Source organism: Pituophis catenifer, unplaced genomic scaffold (genome assembly GCF_029215685.1).
Source record: "Pituophis catenifer annectens isolate HBS135680 unplaced genomic scaffold, rPitCat1.0.hap2 SCAF_1, whole genome shotgun sequence".
NCBI lineage: Eukaryota > Metazoa > Chordata > Lepidosauria > Squamata > Colubridae > Pituophis > Pituophis catenifer.
The window spans coordinates 112232624-112248048 of NW_027256881.1; the positions used below are offsets into that span (position 1 = coordinate 112232624).

General features: G+C 40.1%; 1 protein-coding gene across 1 annotated transcript; it reads left to right on the top strand.

The window, feature by feature from the left end:
* Window positions 1-6660: 6660 nt before the first annotated feature.
* GJB7 (gap junction protein beta 7) lies at window positions 6661-7440 on the top strand. Its single transcript, XM_070954134.1, has one exon. It carries the CDS (start codon window positions 6661-6663, stop codon window positions 7438-7440), a length of 780 nt encoding a protein of 259 aa, XP_070810235.1.
* The last annotated feature ends 7985 nt before the right edge of the window (window positions 7441-15425 follow it).

Sequence of the window (15425 nt, forward strand, 5' to 3'; positions counted from 1 at the left end):
TTAGACTGTAGCAACTACCACACTAGTTAGCAATTTGAAAGTTGTTGGTAAGCAGGTAACTGGCCTGTAGTTGCCTGATACTACCATTTTTGTTGGAACTTTCATTATCAGGTAGGTTTTAGTCGAATGTTAACCTGTCTTCAATTTCACCTCTTTGCACCATTTGTTAAATTGCTTGGCAGTGAAAGGATAGCAATAAGTGGGTGTAGAAATTTCAACCAAAACCCATTCAGTTCATCTCCACTTGGTGCTGATCAGTTCTTCCTTACCCACTTCTCCACCATTTCATTATTATTATTTTCAATTTATTCACCGCCCAACTCCAGTGGACTCTTGGCAATGTACAAAACTTAAAAAAACATAAAGCCAGCTAAAATATTATAAATCAGGAAGAAAGATGAAATCAGGTGGAAAGCTCCAGCAAAGTATTCCCATTTGGGACCAGAGTGGGACAATCAGAGATATTCTGGAAACTTACCTGAAGCTTAAAGAAAAGTCCAACTACAAAGGATTAAGGTCTGGAGGCATCTGTTCCATGCAAGTGGGACTCAGTCATTCATATGATTGAGTCCCTATTTGTCTATTAAGTAGTGTTACAGCAGGTGACCTGACCCCACATCTTCTAGATAAGTTAAATTGTCCTTCCCATCATGCCCAGCAAGCCTGGGCCTCAACATGCCTGCAAAGCATCTCCTTCATTAAATTATTTTTTTCCATCCAGAACAGATGTCTGATAGAAGTTTGAATACCTGAATATCTTTTGTCCTAGGGTTTGCTCCAGTAGAATGAATTAAGATTATCCTGTTCCCCTTTTATTTTCTTATATTGGAGAAATTTTGCTGCAGAGCTGTGGCTCAAACCTCTTCCTGGGAGTGACAATGTAATAAACTTGTTCTCTTCTTATACTTATGTGGAGCGTCCAATTGGAAGTCAAAAATTAGCAGACCGCTTAGGGAGCCTTCTACAGATATGTTTGGATTCGGACTACAATTCCCAGAATTCCTAGGCAACAACATGGCCATTGCCAGTCAACATATGTAAAGAGCCTGGGGAGGGTAGCATAATCTAAGATTAGCAAACCACACCTTCTTATTTAAACAGAATGTGACATTTATTTGTGTAAATGCAATTCATATGCATTACTTGTTTGCAAATAGGAAAGAATGAAAATGAAGACAATCTGCATTAGTACCAAAGATTCAATGAGCCATCTGTGTTTTATGTCAATATTTAACTCACAGTGCATCCTCTGCTCCACTAACAGTTATTGTTGTGGCAACAGCTTTTATAATGAATCCTTACTGAAGAAAACAAAGAGGATGTTGGTAGCATTCAGCTCTCTTATAAATTCATATAAATCAACAAATCCCATCATGGCCAGGTTCTACAGCTCAACACTGATTTGGGTCAAAGATGGAAGCCCAATACATTTGGCAGATATCAAGTTGGGGAAAACTACATGAGAACAAGCTGAATTTGTCAGCATGAGCCACTGACTGACCTGTTAAAATTGTGTGTTGTGTGTGTATCCTGAGTCACAAGTATTTTTCATAAAACGCAGTAGAAGTGAATGTTTACATCTCGAAATTAAATATCTTATCAAGATTAAAACATTGCTATTTCCGTGTTACCGACTGTTGAAAGAAGCATTAAATTCAATTGCTTGGCTTGCTTTGGTAAATAAAGATTAAAACAAATGAGTCACTAATTAAATAATACCGAACAAAAAGGTAAAGATCGCTTTAAATATCACAGTAGACAAACAGTGTTTTATTCCATTCGTTTTCGTATAGTTTGATTCATTTTCATATATGTTTACATTGAATAAAGCTACAGGGCAGAAAGTGGACCACAGAGCCAGAACTATTATTCAGAGCAGAGTTAGGCTTCTGTCAGACAGGCTAAAAATATAAATGACAGAAATACAGGTAGTTCTCAAATTACAGCAGTTCGTTTAGTGACTGTTTGAAGTTACAGTGGCACTGAAAAAAGTGACTTATGACCATTTTTCACATTCATGACCTTTGCAGCATCCCCATGGTCATGTAATCAAAATTTAGGTGCTTGGCAACTGACTTGTATTTATGATGGTTGCAGTGTCCTGGGCAGTTGTGAAATCCAATTTTTTTTACTACCGGTTCTGTGGGCGTGGCTTGGTGGGCATGGTGTGGCTTGGTGGGCGTGGCTTGGTGGGCGTGGCAGGGGAAGGATACTGCAAAATCTTCATTCCTACCCCATTCCAGGGGAAGGATACTGCAAAATCCCCATTCCCTCCCCACTCCTGGGGGAAAGATATTGCAAAATCTCCATTCCCACCCCACTCTGGGGCCAGCCAGAGGTGGTATTTGCTGGTTCTACTCAAAATTTCCGCTACCGGTTCTCCAGAACCTGTCAGAAGCTGCTGGATTTCACCCCTGGTCCTGGGGTTATGTGATCACTTTTTGCGACCTTCTGACAAGCAAAGTCGATGGGGAAACCAGATTCACTTAACAACCGTGTTACTAACTTAACAACTGCAGCATTTCACTTAAAAAATTGTTGCAAGAAAGGTCATAAAATGGGGTAAAATTCACTTAAAAATGTCTCTCTTAACAACAAAAATTTTGGGCTCAAATGTGGTCATAAGTTGAGGTCTACCTGCATGTTATTAATGCTTTGAGATACACATTGTTTGGATAGTCTCTAGCCGTAAGGCTGAACCCAGACTTTAGCATCACTCATTGCACTAAACCATATTGTGGATTGGTTTTTGTTACAAGGAAACACTTGTGTATAAATTGTTATTCATTGTTTAGTATAATGTGTGAATCAGCTAGTTATGGCTTATTTAACAAACCATGCATTTGACTGGCCCCTAGAAACCTACTGACTACTAGTGACACTAACTATAGAGATAGTGAAGGACTCTGCATTTTTATCACCTATTCTTGCCTAAAAGACTTACTTTTCATGTGTTACATGTCTCTTATTGGTTAGATTGGTATTTTTTTTCAGGGTTTCCATCACTTTCTTCTGCTCTCAGTTTATTTTTCAACACTGGAGGCTTTCGAGAAAAGACTGGGTCTCCTGCTTGAGCAGGGGGTTGGACTAGATGATCTACAAGGTCCCTTCCAACGCTTTCATTCTGTATTAAGTGGAAGATTCCAATTGTTACCTCAACATTTATGCGATACAAAATAGACTTACTTAATTGTATTGCAGAAGGATGGCATTGCAGAATGAAAACTTTTCTATTTGAAAATTGAGCGTGGTAAAGTTATCACAACATTGTCCCTCAGTATGGATTTTTTATAGAATTAAAACAAAACACAGGAGGTTAACAGCCAAATAACCTGCCACATTATATTGCAGAGCTAGATTTGGATCCTGCCTTTCTTCTATCAAGTTCAGAATATTTTGCTCAACTTTTATCTCTTGTATGCCTTTGTGAGGTATTTTTGTCTGCACTAGCTCCTCTTCACCAAAAGAGGTCATTATTGATAGAGAATAGGTCAATACGTCCAAGGGTGGCACTAGTTGTCTGTCAACTACTCTTTACCTCAGGTATTTCCAAGCTACATGTCAGTTCTGGTCCACACTAATATTATTTTGAAAATGAAAGAAAACAACAGACAAGGAACTACTGCGGTGGCCAAGAGAAGACAGGTTAGGTTTCTCTTTTGAATAATATAGTAGAAGAAATGATCAGGTTGCACTTACGTGGATTGCACTGCCTAGGAAACCACCTGACTCCATTTTCAAGGCTGGTGACTTTCTGGGAAATGAAAGATTAATTTTTAATGCTCCTGAATTCTGCTGTGCTGACAACCACTAGCCACTCTGAAGGTAAGTATGTTTTCTAGTGATCTTAAGGAATATGTAGATGTGTTCTTCTAAAATGGGATGTAAATAATAGAATGCCATCTTTGTGGGTAGCTTGGTGGCATGTACCGGTAATTGTGCTAAGCTTAGTGGCACATACTCAGTCAAAACAGCTTAGAATCTAAGTAAATAAACAACAAAATATTGTTCAGTTGATAAGAGGTGTTTGTTTATTGAGTGGAGATTCTAAATAACTTTGAGTTTGTGTCTTTCCTCCCTCTCCCCCTTTTACTTTATTATAAAAATATTCCAATGGTTCTTTAAAAATTGCATTTTAGCATTGTTTGAAATTGCATAATAGTATTTGTTGTTCTGTAGTCTTGGAGAGCCTTTTAAATCTCACTAAAAGACTCTTTCCAACCAATAAAGCAGACTTCAAGCAGAGTTGACTCTTCAAAAGCAGTCTCATATGGAGGGCACTGAAGTATCAAATTGTATGGTGATGAAGGCATGAGTTACTGTTGGTCTGAGTAGGGCCATAATTTATTCATCAGCTGGGCAAAGATCTCTTTAGTCATGACCTCAATCTGGTGCTCAAGCAGGAGCCATTCAGGACCCTTCAAGTTACAGACTGGGGGACCACACTACCATAATGAGAAACCACAGGATAGCCAGGCTATTCCTGGCTGAAGAATAGCTCCATTTTGCTTGAGCTTTTTTTCTTCTCATCCAGTTCCTTACAACGTCCAGGAGTCAGCTCAATACTTCTATAACATCTTCAACCTGGCCTGTATGGTGATGAACAATTGAATATAATCAGCGTGTTGATGTCCCCCCACCTCAAACTAACAGGTTTTCCAACTATAAATGTTGAATAACACTGAGGAAAGGACCAAAATTGGGTGGTACTCCACATTAGAAAAACAAGGGCTTGATCTTTCCTCTCCCATAACTATCAGTTGGAACCATTTGCTCTGGGGTGAAGCTAAGGCAAGACAATGTCCCAACTCTCCACCCCTCTAGATATGAGAGACTGTGGGAAAGTCAGTGGTGAAGTTCAGTGTTGCAAGAAGAGGTAGCTCAGTCCAGAAGTGAAGGAAGGAACCATTTCAAAGAGAACTCTGGTTTAAATTGGTTGGCAATAAGATTTCTTGGACACTTGCTTTTACAGTTTTAAAGATTATATTTTTACTCTAATTGACATTAAAGATTCCTTCCTGGAATCCGCATGGCTCTTGCATCTTGACTTTGCCAGCTAGGTGGGGCTTGACACAAGGTGGTCCAGAAGAATATCATGATTAAATGAGCAATGCTAAGAGGTCTCATAGGAGCAGGAAAACATACTTCTCCCATCCAGTTCTCAGCAGTGGTCATTCACCAGAGCAACAAGTCCTGGTTCTGTCCCAATAGCAATTGCACTTAGGCTTATATACCATTTGATGGTATTTTACAGCACACTCTAAATGGTTTACAAAGTCAGCATATTGCTCCCAACAATCTGGGTCCTCATTTTACCGACCTCGGAAAGATGGAAGGCTGAGTCAACCTACCAGCCCTCAACTATGAAAGGAACCCATTGCTATAATATCTCAAAGGTTTTAAGGAATGACACAATCATGTAGCTTGATTCCTTTCTGCCCTTATTTTTTTAAAAAAGAGTTGGATTTGGAAAGTGCTTCAAAAGCTTGGAAGTTGTTTCTACTAACTGTTGAGAGTAGCAAGAACATCAACATGGTGGTTGGTATAATAGCACTTGACATCTTTAAACACTTCCATCTTGAACCATTCTCACTATTCAGAGGCTTGACAGGGCTCTCGTTTATGTAATTTTTATCTAATGTAAATTTTACAGGTAGTCCTTGTTTACCACAATTGGGACCAGCAACTCAGTCATTTATGTGAAGTGCCCGCTAAGTGAAATCATGACTATGCTTACAATCTTACTTCAGCTTTCCTTTGCTTTACAGACCTGTAAAGATTATAAATGTGAGGATTGCTTGCAAAATTACTTTTTCAACATTGTCATATTTGTGAAAGGTCATTATACAAGGCAATTGCTAAACAAGGACTGCCTGTACCCCCATCTGTTTTATCTAAACACATGGCCACACATATTTAGCCATTTAAAATTATTTAAGATAATGCACTTGAACTTTTTTAAAAAATAGGATTACAATTTATCAGTTGCATTTTATATTAGCAAAATACAACAGGAAAAATGCAGCTTTTTATTATTGGATGATGCAAGGAGAGAGCATTGTAAATGAGAGCTAAAGTGCTATTAAATGAGAGAACAGCACCCTCTAGTAGCAAAAGAGCAGAATTAAAATTAAATTAAATGTTAAATTTTAAATTCCCTTGAGGCAAATTTCTCAAGGGAAAAAACATAGCCCAGTTGCCTTTGGAAAAAGCACCTTTCAGCAGAATTAAAAGCTGGTCTCTGGCAACTACCCAGCTTATTTCCCTCAAATACCCTTTGTTATTTAAACAGTGGCATTTCACCTAATGCACACTTCCCTTGATTTTCTGTAACCTTTACATCCAGAAATCATCCCATACCTGATTCTGCCAGTTTCATAGGTTACTGTTATACACACAGCATCTAGATCTTGTTTTGTATACAACCAGATTCTTTAATTCTCCCATCATGACTCAAGAGATTCTAGTACTTAAAATCCTATATACCATTTTGTTTTTTAAATGCTGTTGAAAAATCTACCTATTAACCTAATTCCCACATTGACTATATTCCTTATATTCTGGATCTACCTCCCGTATATATTATTTGCTTAAAGAGGATGTGTTCATACCACATATTTCATTTTGTTACAGTTCCCTGACCTTCTTGAAGGAGAAACTATGAGCTGGGGATTCCTGCGAGATATTCTAAGCGGTGTAAATAAATACTCAACAGAAATTGGCAGAATCTGGCTGGCTATTGTGTTCATATTTCGCCTTCTTGTCTACGTTGTAGCTGCTGAACATGTCTGGAAAGATGAACAGAAGGAGTTTGAGTGTAACATCAGACAACCTGGCTGTGAAAATGTCTGCTTTGATCATTTCTTCCCAATTTCCCAAGTCAGGCTTTGGGCCTTGCAACTGATCATGGTTTCTACACCATCACTTCTAGTTGTTCTCCATGTCGCTTATCGAGAAAGCAGGGAAAAGAGACACCAAACAAAGCTGTATAAGAACCTGAAAAGTATTGATGGGGGATTGCTCTGCACCTATCTCATCAGCCTCCTTTCCAAAATTGGATTTGAAATAGGTTTCCTCTATTTGTTTTACAAGATATATGGAGGATTTGATGTACCCCGCCTTGTACAATGTGACACAAGTCCTTGTCCCAACACAGTTGATTGCTACATATCCAAGCCTACTGAGAAGAAAATTTTCCTGTACATTGTGGTGGTGACATCCTGTTTGTGCATAGCCTTAAATATAATTGAATTCAGCTATTTGATTTTCAAATACTCGGTCAAATGCTGCTTCAGGAATCACATGAAGAAAGTCAGAAACTCCAAAAGTGAACATAAAAAAACAAATTCTATGGCTCACAATGGTACCACTGTATCTCTTGACCAAGATTCACCCAGCATCCAAGGAGGTGAAAAACATTTGGGTCACTTCCAACTATAACAAATAAAATAGCACTTAATTTATTTTGATAAGTTTAACAATAGAGCAGGGGTGTCAAACACATATCGTCATGGAGTCGTCACATGACGTATCATGACTTTTCCCCCTTTGGGGAGAAGTGGGAGAGGGTGTGGCAAGTGTGTGATGCATCCGGCCCGTGGGCCATGAGTTTGACACCCTTCAAATAGAGCTTCAGATAATAAGGGTCTGATTATTTTAACCAACATGCTCCATATTTAGTTTTTTCAAATGAAATTTGCATCTCTTGGAATCTCCTTCTAAGGGAGAGGTATCATACTCGTGGCCCGCGGGCTGGATGCATCACACACTGGCTACGCCCACACCCAGTTTAGTGAAGGGGAAAAAAGTCATGATATATCATGTGACGACGCCATGATGACACGAGTTTGACACCCCTGTTCTAAGAGATTCATAAGCATTTATGTTTCTGATACAGATAATGCTAACTTAACTGTTGATGTAGTTCTTTCAAAGCATCTATTTTCATTCTTGGTGTTTTTTTTTTTTCAACCAAAGGGATAGTAATTTAACTTTCCCCATTCTGGCAACTACCAGAAATCCAAGCCAACAAGGCCAAAAGGAATCACTGGAAACCTAGGAGTTGCAGGAAAATTGCTATATTCTATTAAGAGAATCCACCTTTAGGTCATGATGTCATGAAAAACTGTGTCTAATGATGGGAACCTTATTTTTTCACCCTTTTTTTCAACATGCAACATTTTAGTTTGTTTAAAGACATTTGATTGTATTAGTTTTCACTTAGTTTTCCTGTTGCAGTTATTTATTTCTTCTGTGCATTATTAGCTGGGTATAATTTTAAAGTACTGTATAAAGTGTGTGTATCTTTTTTCCTGTCATCTGTTCTTGTAAGTTCGTCTCCCTATCATGGCTTTACTGGTATATGTGTATAATTTATTTGTTAGATTTAAAGGCCACCCAACTTCAAAGTGACTTTGGGTTTACATTTTAAAAGAATAGAAGAACAAAGATAAAATGCTCATATATGTCCAGACAAGGCAAGTTATAAAAAACATACCAGACAGGAATTCAGCAGTCACTCTATCCCACCAAGGACCAGGAAAAACAGCCAAATTCTAAAAGATTTACAGAATGTGAAGATGGAAGCCACATAGATCTCATATGGTGGTCCAGTGGGCAAATGCCAGAGCTTAAAAGGCATTTTTGGGGTCTCAATAGATGGCACTGTTTAATTGGTAGGTGAAACACATCAATTCTGCCCACTCTTAATGGACAGGCATAAACCTGCTTTTGTAGGTGATAAGCAGCATCTTGAATTGTACTCAGACATTTATTGACAACTAGTGCAGCTTGCAGGATAGTGATATCATGCAGGAAGACAGGCAGGCCAATCATTGCTTGTGCTGCTGAGTTCTGGACCAGCTAACTTCCATGTGCTATTCAAGAGCAGCCACACATACAGCATAATACAGTAGTCCAACTATGAGGTTATTAGACTGGAGACCCTCCTGATCCAAGAATGGGTGGAATTAGTATAAAACCATACCAGTGTATGAGGGATAAAGAAGGTGTGATGGGGGCCTAGTCACATTATACTGGAAAAGTATTCTTAGTAGTTTAACATCTGGAAGGTTCATAAGATTCCCCCTTCCAAGCATTAAAGGGATTCAGTTAAAATCCTGATCTTATGTCCTTAGCAGGAAGACTATTTGGTGATTTCAAGGACATGTGGTTTGACAGTTGTTCTTGCCAATTCTTCTTCTTCTTCTTCTTTTTTTGCTGACTTTCCAATATCACCTGGAGCCCAGGGCTTTCCTGATGGTTTCCTCCAAGTCCTAATGAATTCTGACCCTGTGTAAGTTTTTAAGATCAGCCATAATTGACAAGGTGCTGCCAGTTATAACACCATAACATTAATTTATTACAGGTCTTAGTAAATGGCAGCTTTGTACTTTTTATGTCAGAATGAGCATGCTAGAATTCTAATTAGTATTATAATTCTCACATGCACTAGGGCAGGGGTGGGCAAATGTGGCCCTTTTACAACCTGTGGACTTCAACTCCCAGAATTCCTGAGACAGCTTGGCTGTCCACAGGTTGTAAAAGGGCCACATTTGCCCACCCCTGCACTAGGGTGTTCAAAAGAAGGGGAGGGTATTTCAGCAATTGTCATTACCAGCACTCTGAAGTTTGACATGATCTAAAGCATGTTACTATGGAATATCAAGCTGAGCTGGAAGTAAATGATATATCCAAGGACACATCAACCAATTGTGGAAAAAACAGTTCTTCTAATGCTATGATAAATGTCAAGGTCCAGAAGAAAAGATTACTTTTTCAGGACTGTTCTGGCTAAAACATGAAATTAAATTTCATTGTTGTTATATAAGACAGAAATACAAAGTTCTCATGACATGTTCTTCACAGAAATTAATCTAATACATAGAGCTGTAATTAGTTAAACAACCTCTTAATACTAGCTTTTCCCCACTTTTTGAGTTGCATTTAGTTTGCTACATTTACATCAATGTAATGTTTTGTTGAAACAAATATTGCATGTTAAACACAGTGTACTTTTATGCCAGAAGTGTTGTATCTAGCTGTTGAACAAATCAACACCAACACATGCCAATAGATTTCCCTCCTCTTCATTCCAAACAGCCTTGGAATTACTTCAGTGATTGAAGCAGCTAATGAATCCTTCCTTCCTTCCTTCCTTCCTTCCTTCCTTCCTTCCTTCCTTCCTTCCTTCCTTCCTTCCCTCCCTCCCTCCCTCCCTCCCTCCCTCCCTCCTTCCCTTGCAGTTCATTTGAGTAATGAACTCTCAACATTTGAGGCTGCATCAGGGGTGAAATCTACTTACCTTCCCAACTGGTTTGGAAGTGCATGCACCTTGCATGTGGACCGTCTGCGCATGCGCAAACCCTTCTGTGCATGCGCAGAGGGTAAAAAACAGGTTACTTCCTGGTTAAAACCAGGAAGTAATGACGACCAGGTGGGTGAGCGGAGCCTCACACCATCGCTACCGGTTCTCCGAACCACCGCTACTGATTCGGCTGAACTGGTCCGAAACAGGAACATTTCACCCCTGGGCTGCATAACATGGAATTAGCCTAAAATTTCAAACCTTGCCCTTCACTGCAATTCTGCAGAATACTGTACCCACTATTTAAAGCAGGGGTGTCAAACTGGTGGCCCGCAGGCCAGATGCATCACACGCAGGCTACACCCATCCCAGCTCCTGGAAGGGAAAAACGTCATAAAACATCATGTAATGGCAATGTGACGCAGCGACTTTGATACCCATTATTTAAAGGAACACATAATTCCCCAGAGATAAAAGATTTTGTGGAGGAGCGCAGGGTTGTAGAAATTTAAAAAAAAAACAAAAACCCTAGGGGAATAATCATTCTATGCACAAAAGCCTTGGATATAACCCAAACTCACAAATCTCATGTATTAAAAGAAGTATTCCTAAATTACTTCCTCCTCAACCCCCCCCCGCCTAAAATTTTGTTATGTGACAACTGGGGTCAGGTATGTGCCATCTAAGAAGCTTGACTCCTGGAATGGGTTTAGAAGCTATAATTATCTAATCAACTAATTAGGTCTCCCAGCCACCCAAGTTCCTGTGAAAGTAGTTAAACTTGAAGAGAATTGTTTGGTCATGTGGCTGGCATGACTAAACACCAAAGGCGCACGGAACGCTGTTACCTTCCCACCAAAGGTGGTCCCTATTTTTCTACTTGCATTTTTTACGTGCTTTCGAACTGCTAAGTTGGCAGAAGCTGGGACAAGTAACGGGAGCTCACCCCGTTATACAGCACTAGGGATTCGAACCACTGAACTGCCGACCTTTCGATCGACAAGCTCAGCATCTAAATAAAGCAACTAAGCGTCTAAATAAATTTATGCTCACATTATCCATTTGCAGGCCTAAGACTAGCTCCAAGTAGTTACTTCAGCCTTTAACTTGTGCCAGTTTTTAATGCCTCAAATGCAGCTTGATATGGCATTTTGGAGAAGTTAAAAACTTGGGGTTTTTTAAAGCTCTTTTATTGGCTCCCATTAAAGGCTACAGATTTTGACATCCTTCTAGTGGATCTAATAGAATTGTTTTGTGTGGTTTTCTCAATCAATAGCTACTCTACTCTGCACATCTTGTGCACTCATTATTACAACAATGTGACTACAGACACAGCTTTGGAACTCTAGCTGGAGGAAAGGAAGAAGCTGGGAAAGTAAAGGGTACACAAAGTATCCTTTCTCCTTCTAAGCCACTCAGTGGAACTACAATCATGCAGATTTAGGAAAATGGCCACGTTTTATACTTCAATTTTTTTTCAGCCCCCTTGTGTTTTAAAGCCATGGTGCCCTTCACTTTGTTGAAAATAGTCTAATAGCAATGTATCTCAAATTAGTGATCCCTCCTGCCAATTTTTTATTGTAACAATTTACTTTTTCCTAATCTACTGTTATTGTGATCAATTTAGGAAACAATTGTAAATAGCCTTTGGAAATATAGTTGTTTCCTTCCCTGCTATTCCATGACCCCTCCTTTCTTGAACTCTGTTGAACTCTGGATTCTTCCAAAATTATAATATGAAAGCATCCCAAATAATCCCTGATGAGCCAGTTCCTTCCAAAACAGAAAACCTGTAGTGAGCTATACCCAAGTAGGCTCTACTTCAGGGGTGTCAAATTCGCAGCATTACATTGTCGTCATGTGATGTATTGCGACTTTCCCCTTTGCTAAAATGGGGGGGGGGCATGGCCAGCGCATGATGCATCCGGCCTGCAGGCTGTGAGTTTGACACCCCTGCTCTACTTAAGAGGGTCAGAACTGTACTTTATGGAAAGAACACAGCCTCTTTTTTTACATGTATATTTTTACATTTATAGGTCTCCAGAAATTTTTTAAAAATTTCTCCCAACACAGGCTTAGCCAAAACAATACAATTATTTTTTCAATCATTACTTCACCTTAATACATTTTTAATTATTGGAACATTAGTACTATTTAGGAGTTGCCAATAAAAGAAACAAGACTTGATTTTTTTGGGTCATTTCTCAAGCTACAGATTTTGTACTTAATTCCTCTTTGCTATTAAATTCCAGGAAAACTAAAATCACAGAAGTTAATTTCAGATAACTTCCCTCATAGGGTTCTTCTATGGTATTCGTGAATATTCAGATGAGATGTTTGTCACACGAATGCTAAATGGATGTTTGTACATAGGCTATTTTAGCACTCAATCCTGGTTCAAATCAGGGGTGAAATCTAAAATTTTTCCCTTCTGGTTCTGTGGGCGTGGCTTGGTGGGGGGCAAGTCCTGTGACTAAGTGGGTGTGGCCAACTCAATGTCACTCACAGCCATGCCCACTCAGTCACAAGACACCCCCACCAAGCCATGCCCACAGAACCCAGTAGGAAAACATTTTAAATTTCTATTCTGCCGCCCACTCACCACCTGCTCTCCCTTCGCTTTGGGTCGGGGGCTAGGGCCCAGAGACGTGCCATTCACCAAAACCCCAGAGCTGCCGCCTGCTCACCGCCAGCCCAACCTGCCACTGATGAATAAATGAAATAGTGTGTGCTTGCGCAGCCGGCGCATGGACCAGGGCGGTGATGGTGGTGGCACATTCAAGGAGAGCAGCTCCGGTAACTTTCGGGCGCTTGCCTTCTCTGGCAGCCAGTCGTGGGAGAAAGATAAAGAGTAGGACACGCCACGTGGCGAAGGGTGAGTGGGCGGCGGCTCCTCGGCAAGGCTGGAGTCGGGGAATGGTGCATTCCCCAACCCGGCTGAGACAGGTGGTGAGCAGTCGGCAGCTCCAGGGCTTCGGTGAATGGCGCATCTCTGGGCCCCAGCCCCGACCCAAAGTGAAGGGAGAGCAGGTGGTGAGAGGGAGGGGCAAGGCCGGAGTCTCTTTCTGGCCGTGTCGCTTCTGCCTGTTGGGCCACTTCCTGAAGCTGGCAGCTCTGCAGCCAGACGCTTTGCTTTTTCCCTTTTTCCTCATGGGAGGCTTGCGTGGTGGCACCAGCAGAAGCGCTGCAGGGAAGTGGCCCAACAAGCAGAAGCGCTGCACTCAGAAAGAGAAGGGCAAGAGGGGCCAGTGGGCTGCAGAGGCGAAGGCGGGTGGGCGGAGCCTCCAGCTGCCATCGCTATCGGTTCTCCAAACTACCTGCCATCATCGCTACCGGATCGGCCGATCCGGTCCTAACCGGGAGCATTTCACCCCTGGTTCAAATCTGTCCTGCCTCTCTCTCTAAAGAATGTTGGTATGTGTTGGAAATCAGCCTTCACCCAAGCAGATAAAACTGTATTTCCAAATCTGTTTTTCATTGGGCATGCACAGTGCAGAGGCAGTTTGTAGTTTCTTCATAATAAATATTAAAAAACACGAGAGTGATACCAGGGGGAAAACGTTATACAAAAGCACGTTTTAAGAGTCAGGCTTTGTGCAAGGTATCAGTTCCAATGGGAAACAGGCAAACATTTTTTTCTGGCTGAGACAGACTGTTAACAACCCAGTTTTACTGGAAATTCTTAGATGACTTTTATTTGTATGCTACAATGATTTTTATAATATTCTAAAAACAGCTCCAGATCTTCAAAACGTCTCTACTATTATGTGAAACGTTTTGTGAAGGCATTTCATTGTTATTGACCTAGAGATGCTGTAAACCATTGGGGTACAAGAGAATGAGGCACCTACTGATTGCCAATACAGTATTATTTACCTATTCTGTTTAAGTTTCTCTTCTAGATTCCTTAACATACTAAATGTTGTGAGAGTCTTCATGCTAAATATTAAAAGAGGGCTTTTTATTGAATAGCTGTAGACACTAGACAGAAAGCCTGCAATAAAATCCCAAAAGGAATTTATAATTCAGGACAGAGCCTTATATATTTTTAAAAAATAGTTATAAAATCACCAAATCCTACATTTGCACTACTATTGAAAGGGAAAAATGTTTCCAGGAAAACCAATATGCATTCACCTATGGCACAAAAGCAAGCTTTGGCATTATCCTCATCTATGATGCACAATATGAAAAGGCTGATAATTGTGTGTGTGTGTATCTGTGTAGGAAATGCACAACATATGAACCTTTAGAGCAGGAGTGTCAAACTCATGTCGTCATGGCAGAGTCACGTGACATATTGGGACTTTTTTCTTCTTTGTTAAACCGGGTGTGGGCACGGCCAGCGCGTGATGCATCCGGCCCATGGGCTGGGAGTCTGACAGCCCTGCTTTAGAGGGATTCAGGTGAAGCAATAATAAGGAAGGCTTCACAATGTCGTAGTATTCTGTGGCTGGTTTATACAGAGTGAAGTGAAATATCAGCAGATTTTGAAAAGAAGTAGTTTGCCAATATTTAGTGTTTACATTCAACTGTGCAAATAATGTTTAAAGTATTTAAAAATGAGAACCTTGAAAGATAACATAGCCTCATTTTTCTTCCTTCAGGCTTTCATACCTATTTGATATTATATTACTTTTCTTATTTGCATTAGGCATGTATTTTTCTATGAAAAGAAAATTGTACTAATTATATTCATATTCATACAAGAAAACAGAAAGAGCCCTCAGTCTGAACTGGAATGTTTACTGATGCTATGCAGGAGTACAGAGCTCCAGCTTGTTAATAATGGTTAAAAGTATTGTATCAGAAGCCAGGAGACTGAATTTCAGTCCTGCCCTAGGCATGAGACAAGCTGGGTGACTTTGGACCATTCCCTCTCTATCAGTCCCAAGAGGAAGGTAAACGGCAAACCATTTCTGCAAATCTTGCCAAGGAAGAAAGTCAGGATTTAAGACTGACTCAAAGACAAAAAAATTAAATAAAGCATGAGTAGAATTAAATTTAGGAACATTTATGAGGCTTTCTTCTGTTCTGTTACACTGTAGAGTAAGGAAGAAGGAAAGTTATACTTTATCATTCTGACCAGTATATGAGAAACAATTTTGTGTTATTTTCC

Bases quoted from the DNA above. Each gene is read 5' to 3' on its own strand.
- GJB7 (XM_070954134.1), top strand. From the start codon at position 6,661: ATGAGCTGGGGATTCCTGCGAGATATTCTAAGCGGTGTAAATAAATAC.